At 47.1% G+C, this 9830-nt stretch overlaps 1 protein-coding gene across 1 annotated transcript in view; it reads right to left on the bottom strand.

The window, feature by feature from the left end:
- Positions 1–643: 643 nt before the first annotated feature.
- Positions 644–9830, bottom strand: part of LOC308463769 (all-trans-retinol 13,14-reductase-like) — a 24292-nt gene continuing 15105 nt past the window's right edge. Inside the window, exons 9-11 of the mRNA XM_080982458.1 lie at positions 5954–6120; positions 2955–3114; positions 644–1038 (exon numbers count right to left, since the gene is read on the bottom strand). Coding sequence (XP_080838584.1) covers positions 893–1038; positions 2955–3114; positions 5954–6120 — 473 coding nt within the window. The 3' untranslated portion in view covers positions 644–892. The remainder of the gene's footprint in view (positions 1039–2954; positions 3115–5953; positions 6121–9830) is intronic.

Genomic DNA, 9830 nt, shown 5'->3' with positions numbered 1-9830 from the left:
GCTGGAGAAAGTACAGTTGTGATTGCAGAAGTGTATGTATGTTATCTAAATGTGCCATCCAGTTTGTGCCTCTTTTCGGTACACATGCGGTTTGCATGGGTGAAGCAGCTCATTTTCTCCATACCAATACAAAAACTCAAGCACTGGAAAGGAGCACAATAAAGTGTGTTCTCCTTCACGGAGAGCACGAATTGCGGTGGGGTTAACAAGACACCTCTCTGTTGCTGGGCGGGTTAGTTTGGATGGCCACCGTTGTGATTGGGCTCCTCTGGTTGTTGGGGAGAGTTTGATGTTGCCAATTATTGATTGACAGCCTTAGGTTATATATTCCCTGCGTGCAGCATTGAGCTTCTTGGTTGCTGGAGGGGCATGGATTGGCTGTGCCTGCCCCTCCAATGCTGGGGCAGCAAGGGTATTCCATTAAAGGAATCCAGGGGCTCACCATGCTTTTGTCTGCACCCCTGTCAAGGGGGCTAGGGCCACGCAGGAGCCCCTGGGAGCATTTGGGGAGAGGTGAGGGTCTGGTACCCAGCTCCATTTACTCCCCATAAAATGTTTTCCCTTACTGACTTCGCAGGCTTGCTGATGTCAGTTCTGTCCCTGGGCAGGGACAGATAGTCGCAACCAATGCCTAAGCAACCACTCACATTTTTTGTATTTTAATAAAGTTGTGGCCAAAATTATGCCAAAAACATTAAACAAAATTCCTGTGTGAATTTATTTAAGGGTGGCTTGGGACCTTGACACGCAAAAGCACCAAAGCACATAGTTTTGGCACCAGTTAGCATCCCCTGCTGGAGACATGAAGAACCCAGAAAAGAAGGCAGCTTTCAGATCACCAATAAGGCAGGAGGCAGGAGCAACTCTCATTTGTGTGGTAGAGACCGAAGGCTTAGTTTTTCTTTTCGGCATCGCTGGCTTTGATTTTCTTGCCTAGGCACATCAAGTCGATGTAGAGATTACGTCCCAGGACAGCAGAAGCGCAGAGAATGGCTCCGTGAAGGGCTCCTGCGAAACCAGCTAAAAGCACATCCTGGCCTAGGAGAAAACAAAGACATCACTGCCACTTGTCAGTCTCTGCTCGGTCTGTCCTCTTGTTCATCACCTTGTCAACAGCTTGGAATGTACATACTTTCCACTTGGGAGAGCATCACGGGGCTACAAAAAGGCACTTGTGTAGCCAGATGTCAGGGACTGGCTAGACGCTGACTCAGGAGAGGGTTGGGCAGTGGTTTGCAGGGACCTGTACCAGCCAGCTGGCAAGAATCAGAGGCAGAGGAAGATTCAGAGCTGGAGGGTGGAGCCCAGGATGGGTCAGAAGAAGAGGGATCAGGCAAGTGAAGGGCCAAGGGCTTCCCCAGCCTCTCCTGAATGACTGTCCCCTATGGGTAGGCAAGCTAAGGCCAGATCCAGCCCAACCACCTTCCAAATCTGGCCCACGGGTGGTCTGGGGATCAGCGTGTTTTTACATGAGTAGAATGTGTGCTTTTATTTAAAATGCATCTCTGGGTTATTTGTGGGGCATAGGAATTCGCCCCCCCCCCAGTATAGTCAGGCCCCCCAAAATGTCTGAGGGACAGTGGACCGGCCCCCTGCTGAAAAAGTTTGCTGACCCCTGCCCTAGACTGGCCCCCAGAATGCTCTCCTAAATGACTGTCCCCTATTGAAAAGGAAGCAGCCAAGGAAGTTTCCACACAAATGCAGTCTCTGGCTGTGTGCCCACAACCCACTGGGGGAAGGTACATAAACTAGTGGAGGGCAGGGGTGCCCACTTGAATAAAATATTGGGTGGGCCCAATAAAATTATATAACGGAGGAAAAACTGGAGGAGAAAGAATAAGGAACAATTAGAATATGCAGCAGTAAAGGAAAACTGAAATGAACCAGGGAAAGGGGCAGGGAGGGAAGTCGCTGTGCAATGTATCATTTGTTTTCTTGATTTGTGCAGATATTGTAAAATTGAAAATGATAAGAAATAATAATAAAGTTATCTGTGTCCACTTGTCCAACCAAACCCCAAAGGCCTCAGGAATTGGGGCAAATGTAAGGAACTGGAAAGAGAATGTTCAAATGCCAAGACCCACTCAGGAAACTATTCCTCCTCTGCTGGCCCACTCCCTCCCTAATGCCTGCCCCACTAATGTAGTTTTTGTGCTCCTGTGTCGTGTTCATGCCACTGAAAAAACCAGCAACACCCAACTCTGCTCTTGTTTTAGAATTTCACTTTTGCTGCCTTATTTTCCTCACTAATCAGCAACAAGATCCCCAAATCTTCAACACAGGCCTAGTGCGGAAAAGTTATCTATTCTATGCCCTTGAGATGAGGCAGGTTGATAATAATAATAATAATAATTTATTATTTGTACCCTGCCCATCTGGCTGGGTTTCCCCAGCCACTCTGGGCGGCTTCCAACAAAACACTAAAATACAATTACCTATTAAACATTAAAAGCTTCCCTAAACAGGGCTGCCTTCAGATGTCTTCTAAAAGTTTGGTAGTTGTTTTTCTCTTTGACATCTGGTGGGAGGGCATTCCAAAGGGTGGGTGCCACTACCGAGAAGGCCCTCTGCCTGGTTCCCTGTAACTTGGCTTCTCGCAGCAAGGGAACCGCCAGAAGGCCCTCGGCACTGGACCTCAGTGTCCGGGCAGAACGATGGAGGTGGAGACGCTCCTTCAGGTATACTGGACCGAAGCCATTTAGGGCTTTAAAGGTCAGCATCAACACTTTGAATTGTGCTCGAAAACGTACTGGGAGCCAATGTAGGTCTTTCACGACTGGTGTTGTGTGGTCTTGGCGGCCACTCCCAGTCACCAGTCTAGCTGCTGCATTCTGGATTAGTTGTAGCCCCACATAGAGCGCATTGCAGTAGTTGAAAGTAGTTGAAAGAAATAAGAGTCATTATAACGGCCAACAGTTGCGGTACACTGGAAAAAGTGAGGAGGTAGCATTTACCTGTAAGGTAGAGGTTTGGGACAGGGGTCTGAGGTCGTACTGTTGCCATGAAGTCTGGCTGGAAGCGAGCCATACTGTGGTTCATGCCATACATCTCTCCTCGCGGAGAAGCTATGTAGTGCTTATTGGTGAGAGGAGTTCCTGCAGAGACACACGCAATCTGAACAGAGAAAGATAAAATGTCCAGGGAGCATTATTACTGTTAATTCATTTTCACCTCATCAGACAAAAAATAGAAAAGGTACTCCTCCATTTCCATTGGACTACAAGAACTATTTGCCCCGTGGAAGGAGAAGAAACCAACGCCATGTTTCTGGAAGAGTCCTAATCTACATAGTAGGGACAAGAGAACATTTGACCTTGTGGATGTTGCTGGATGCCAACTCTCGCATTATTGCTGGCCATTGGCCGTAGCTGATGGAGGGCAGAGATTCTTCATTCCTGATCCATACTACAGTGGTACCTCGGGTTAGAGACGCTTCAGGTTACAGAGGCTTCAGGTTACAGACTCCGCTAACCCAGAAATAGTACCTCAGGTTAAGAACTTTGCTTCAGGATGAGAACAGAAATCGTGCTGTGGCGGCAGCGGGAGACCCCATTAGCAAAAGTGGCACCTCAGGTTAAGAACAGTTTCAGGTTAAGAACGGCCCTCCGGAACAAATTAAGTTCTTAACCCGAGGTACCACTAAACCCATTCTCTGAACATTGACCCTTACATAGCCAAAACGGCACCATCACCGTACAAGAGCAGGTGACAGCAGGCTTGGGGGAACTCTGTGTGGATAAATACGATAACATTTGGAATGAATTTATACAAAATGTAGTAGGCTGTTAACATTTACATAAGCACTAGGACAATGACACTATGCCAATTTATACAAGAATGTATGGGAATATCGTATATTGCTTTTTGTGTGTGTTTATTTTCATTTTTATATGTATCTTTGTTGTAGTTTTTCTCCCTCTCACTTTTCTTTCTTTGTTTTCTGTATCACTTTATTTCTTTTAACTGAAATCACCTTAATAAAATATTTAAAATTATTTTTTAAAAGGTTTGCAGGAGGACAAAAAAAAAGTTATTAAAAAAGAAGGCAGCATTAGGAGGGAGGAAGGAGTGCTCAGGGCCTGTAGAATGCAAACTGAATACTGGGGTGGGGAAATGGAACGGAGCAGCCAGCCAAAGCTTGCTGGCCAGCACCCTGACTTTGAACACTCTACATGGCTACTCTTTGTTGCAGGTCCCACTTGCCTTTCATAATGTTCGTTTATTTATTTAGTATATTCAACTATGATTGCCTTGGCAGAAGGGCTGTACAGAAAATGGATGACAAAATAAAATAAAAGCTGCTTTGCATAAAAACCAGGATTATAGGAAGCAAAATTCAGCCTAAAGACAAGCAAGCTAGCAAAACTAACATCTGTTTAAAACCGGTAACGGAATACACAATAAAACCAAGATTCTGAAAAAAGCCACTTAAACCAAACTTTCACTCTCTGCCTAAAAGCAGGAAGCAAAGGGGCCAGGTGTACTTCTCTCGAGATCCTGGGTACCACAACTGCTAAGGCCCTCTCCTTTATCTCAGGCTGTGGTGGACCTGAACTCCTAGGTGGAACGAAGGTACTAGGCAGGCTGGTCTCAGACTGTTGTAAGGCTTTAAAGGGGTTATTTGGACCTGAACGAACACGTAACCAGCGAAACATCAAATAAGTGGTCAGCAGGACTGAAGCAGAGTTCAGTTTACTGCTTGCTTATTAAAAGAATGTGCAGTGGTAGTTGGAGAGGAGGAAAGTCAAACCAACGCCGCTGGTTGCAACATGAGTTAGTTTCCTTTTTTGACCACGAAATACCCACAGAAAATGTTCCAGACAATAACGGGAACTCTCGTAACCACAAGGCAGTGGAAGAAGCTGTGGTTAAGCTATGTGTGAAGCAAAGTTCATACCAAGGATGAGAAACAGCATCAAAGTAAGGTAATAGGTAAGATAAAAGACCCCATAATGGTTAAGTCCAGTCAAAGGCGACTATGGGGTGCGGAGCTCATTTCACTTCAGGCTGAGGGAGCCGGCGTTTGTCCACAGACAGCTTTCCGGGTTATGTGGCCAGTAGGACTAAACTGCTTCTGGCACAACAGAACTCCGTGACGGAAGCCAGAGCGCACGGAAATGCCATTTACCTTCCTGCTGCAGTGGTACCTATTTATCTACTTGGGCTGGCGTGCTTTCGAACTGCTAGGTTGGCAGGAGCTGGGACAGAGCAACAGGAGCTCACTCCGTTGCGGGGATTTGAACCGCCGACCCAAGAGGCTCAGTGGTTTAGACCACAGTGGCACCTGCGTCCTAGCATCAAAGTAGAGCTTGCTAACTGTAAGATAAAAAGAAGGCTTACGGGAATGGAAACCACAAAGAAATAAAGTACAAGGTTGCTTAGCAAACATTATGACTGGGATATAACGTCTGCATAAAAGGCGGGGCAAGCTGGGAGGGAACGGGGTTTTGAGCGGCTTATGTGAAATTATAAAAGCTGATGTTTAAGGGGACATGGGTGGTGCTGTGGGTTAAACCACACAGCCTAGGACTTGCCGATCAGAAGGTCAACAGTTTGAATCCCCGCGACGGGGTCAGCTCCCGTTGCTCGGTCCCTGCTCCTGCCCACCAAGCAGTTCGAAAGCACGTCAAAATGCAAGTTGATAAATAGGTACCGCTCTGGCGGGAAGGTAAATGGTGTTTCCATGTGCTGCTCTGGTTCGCCAGAAGCGGCTTAGTCATGCTGACCACATGACCCGGAAGCTGTATGCCGGCTCCCTCGGCCAATAAAGCAAGATGAGCACCGCAATCCCAGAGTCGTCTGCGACTGGACCTAATGGTCAGGGGTCCCTTTACCTTAAAGGCTGATGTTGCCGTTGGATTAGGGTCTCTCTCTTCTACATCAAGAGGTAGAGAAGACACCATTCTTGTACAAGAATAAGAATCATTTGCTGACACACTAAAAGTGGTCTTACCTGATCTTTTATTTGAGGGTAAACCTTCAAAACCGTGTCCATTATGTTGTCCACAAAACTGTTTTTGAAGGCCTCATACACCGCTCCCCTCTTAGAAACCTTTTCTTCCTTCCATTCCTCAAACCATTCATACTTTGCAGCTGTCAGGACAATTAGAGTGGACTTGCCTATAATGAAAGGGATATGAAGACATTCATTAGCGATGTAGTTGTCACAAAGCGGCATCTCACAATCCTATATGCACAGATTTGTAAGGTGTCAAGTGAGGATATGACTCATGCTGGGGTTTCCTGAGGCATCATGCCTCTTCTACTACAGGCACAGCCAGGCTGCGTACAGCAAGGCTGCCCTCTAGGCTGCAGAACTGGCCTGAATGCTCTCAGCAGCTGTTACAGCTCTCTGAAGAGGAAACAGTTCTTGGAATCCATCCGTCTTGAGAAACAACAGAGTTTTCATCCAGGGCGAAGTCACAAAGCTGCCTCAGCAGCACCAAAGTGATTTTCCCAGGGTGCATATGGAGCTCCTGGGCTGCCCAGAGGATAAGACCCCCTTTCTCAATGATGTGGTCCAAAGGAAAGCAGAGCTTCACACAAAAACATCTTGGTGGTCCCGGGCCACAGGGAGGTTAGGCTGGCCTCAACCAGAGCCAGGGCTTTTTCGGCTGTGGCCCCGATCTGGTGGAACGCTCTGTCACAAGAGACTAGGGCCCTGCGGGACTTGACATCTTTCCTCAGGGACTGCAAGACAGAGCTGTTCCACCAGGCCTTTGGCCAAGGCACAGTCTGACCCCCTCCTTTGGTAATCCTCACAGAACTCTAGCCCAATGGTTGCCATTAATTTGATTCTGAATTGATTTTAGAATGAATTGATTTTAGAATGCTATGTTATTTTTATTGTTGTTAGCCGCTCTGAGCCCGGCTTCAGCTGGGGAGGGCGGGGTATAAATAAAATTTTATTATTATTTATTTATTAATATGTTTGGCACCAGCTTAAGGAGACATACAAGGCGCCACCCAACCACCTTAGGGACTCGACTCTGAATTTGTATAGGGTTTACTCCTTAGCCTTTTCTTCTTCCACAAGGCAACGGAAGTTCAGGATCAGAGTCTTCCTTCTCCTAGATGGGTTACCTTCCCAGGCTGAGGCCCATCTGCCCCTCACTTCCTCTACAGCACGTGCAGAAACTTCCTTCTTGACTGTTGGAAGCAGGCCCTACAAAAACCTTTCTTCTAGGCTGGTAGTTTGTTTTTTGTTTTAAATTTTTTTAATTATAAATTTTATTAGTATTTCCCACACAACAACAGCACAAAAAATATCAAAAAATAACAGTACACAAAACACAAAAACCAACATTCAAAAACAAAACAAAAACAAAACCATATCTTACAAGTTAGTAATATAAACACTAAAAGGAAAAACAAACATTGACTTCCACCAATCCCACAGCACCTCCTTTACCTCTCATTGTGTCTTCCTGTTTTCCTTATCATCTCTATCCTAGCATCCAGATATAAATCCCTCTTTCTTATCCTTTCACTTCACAAGGTTATTCCAGACTCAGCCAGATTTCTGTCCTCGAACCTTGACTTTTAAGGTATTCATTTAGACACCCCCATTCCTTTTTCACTTCACTTTTTGATTTTTGTCTTATTATATCTGTCAATTTGGCTAATTCTAAATATTCTGAAAGCTTACAAAGCCACTCTCCTTTAGGCTGGTAGTTTGAGTAATTTCCCCCTTTGAGTAATAACGCAGACTCTGTCTCTTTATGCTGCTGCAGTGATCCAGTCCAGTATCATAGCTGTCAACTTTCAGATTTGAAAATAAGGGATCAGCAGCCTCACCTGTCCCAGGGACAGTCTACGGGATATCTAACAATCCGGGATAGCAGCGGGAAGCAGAGGGAAATGGCGCTGGAATAAGGGAATTTCCCGCAAAAAAAAGGGAAGGTTGACAGCTATGTCCAGTATCTGTCTGACCTCCAGCCAGAGGTGGAGCTAGCTGCTCCGGCACCTGGAGCGGTGCACAGGGGTGGGGCTAGCCCATAGCTGTCAACTGTCCCTTATTTGGCGGGAAACTCCCTTATCCCAGCGCTGTGTCCTGCTGCTGTCCCTTATTGATGATGTCCGTTAAATTTCCCGGGTTTCAAAGGAAGCAGCTCCTCTCCCTCCCTCCCTGCTGGCCAGGGAGGAGGGAGGCTCCAACTGTGTTGCTTGGCTGCGTTGCTCACCCAATAAGGAGTCTAAGAACGACTGGGGGGTGGAGCTTGCATGCCTTGTGCTGATCAAATCGGCTGCGTTGCCTGGGGACTCGCCTTTGCTCAGCGCTTCCCAGCAGAGAGGTGACGGTGGTTTTCCTTGCTGCATCCCCTTTTCTGGGTTGCTGCACTGTGGGAACCACCGCTTGAGGCTTCGTTTGGCTGCTGGCTGGGCTTTCTGCCTTTGGCTCGGAGGGGCTCAGAAGCTGAACATACCTGTGCCCTGAAAATCCCTTATTTTGGCTGCTGATACCTTATTTTCGAGGCTGATGGTCCCTTATTTTCAAATCTGTAAGTTGACAGCTATGGGCTAGCCACCCGCGGGGGCGGAGCTAGCATCCCAGGCAGTGGGGCAGCGATGTCACCCCCCTTCAGGGATGACACCCGGGGCAAACCGCACCCACCACCCACCCCTTCCTCCGCCAGTGCCTCCAGCCTGTCCTTGAGCAGGCCTCCTGCTATCAGCTCTCGTTTCCTTGATCTGATAATCTGATCTCCAGCTCGTTCATGACCATGTCTCTGGCTCATACGCCCACCATCCTGGATCAAACCCAGACTGAAGCAAAACAGGATGGATAAAAAGAAAGTCATGCAGGGCACAGTTAAACGATGTAAATCCCTCCCACAGGAAGCAGCGATGGCTACCAACTTGGACGGCTTTAAATGAGGTTCAGACAAATTCATCGAGGAGAAGGCCAGCCACAGCTGCTAGCCACGATGGCTGTGCTCTACCTCCATGGCTAAGAGGCACGATAATAATAATAATAAATTTTTATTTATACCGCACCCTTCCCAGTTCAGAAAACCGGGCTCAAGGTGGCTAACAACAGATTTAAAACACTTAATTGATGCAACAAAAAACAGCATAAAATACAGTATAAAAAGTGAATAACAATAAATTCAGAATTCAAAAATCAATTTGGGGGGAAATCCATTCAATTAACATTAGATGATCACCAGGGCTAGCTGGCTAAATTAGTCCTATTTGGGCCAGCGAGGAGACCAGGGGAGAATTAGCTGTGGGATCCCAGAGTGGGTAATCTCCATAAAAGGGGAGTGGGAGGGAAGGAAGGGGAATAAAAGATCAGGCTAAGTTCAAATTGAATGCCAGACGGAATAGCTCCGTCTTAGGCCCTGTGGAAGGAAGTTAAGTCCCGCAGGGCCCTGGTCTCATGGAACAGAGCATTCCACCAGGTCAGAGCCATCACTGAGAAGGCCCTGGCCCTGGTGGAGGATAATCTGACTTCCTTAGGGCCCGGGACCTCTAAACTATGATTATTCATGGAGCTTAAGGTCCTCTGCAGGGCATACCAGGAGAGGCGGTCCTGTAAATGCCCCCAAATGCCAATTGCTGGGAATACCAGATGGGAAGAGCACTCTTGTGCTCATGTCCTGCTTGCAAGCTTCCCATGGGCATCTGACTGGTCACTGTGAGAAGAGGATGCTGGGACTAGATTGACCATTGGCCTGATATCCAGCAGGCCGGTCTTCTATTAGGGGCCGGAAACTGTTTTTATGCTGAGGTCCACATTCCCTCAGGGCCACAGCGGTGAAAAAACTATCTGACTTTTAGAAGACATCTGTTTAGGGAAGTTTTTAATGTGTGATGTTTTGTCGTGT

Source organism: Podarcis pityusensis (assembly GCF_964106645.2).
Source record: "Podarcis pityusensis genome assembly, chromosome: 15".
In the NCBI taxonomy this organism is placed as follows: Eukaryota; Metazoa; Chordata; class Lepidosauria; order Squamata; family Lacertidae; genus Podarcis; species Podarcis pityusensis.
This window is presented reverse-complemented; position numbering and strand designations above follow the sequence as displayed.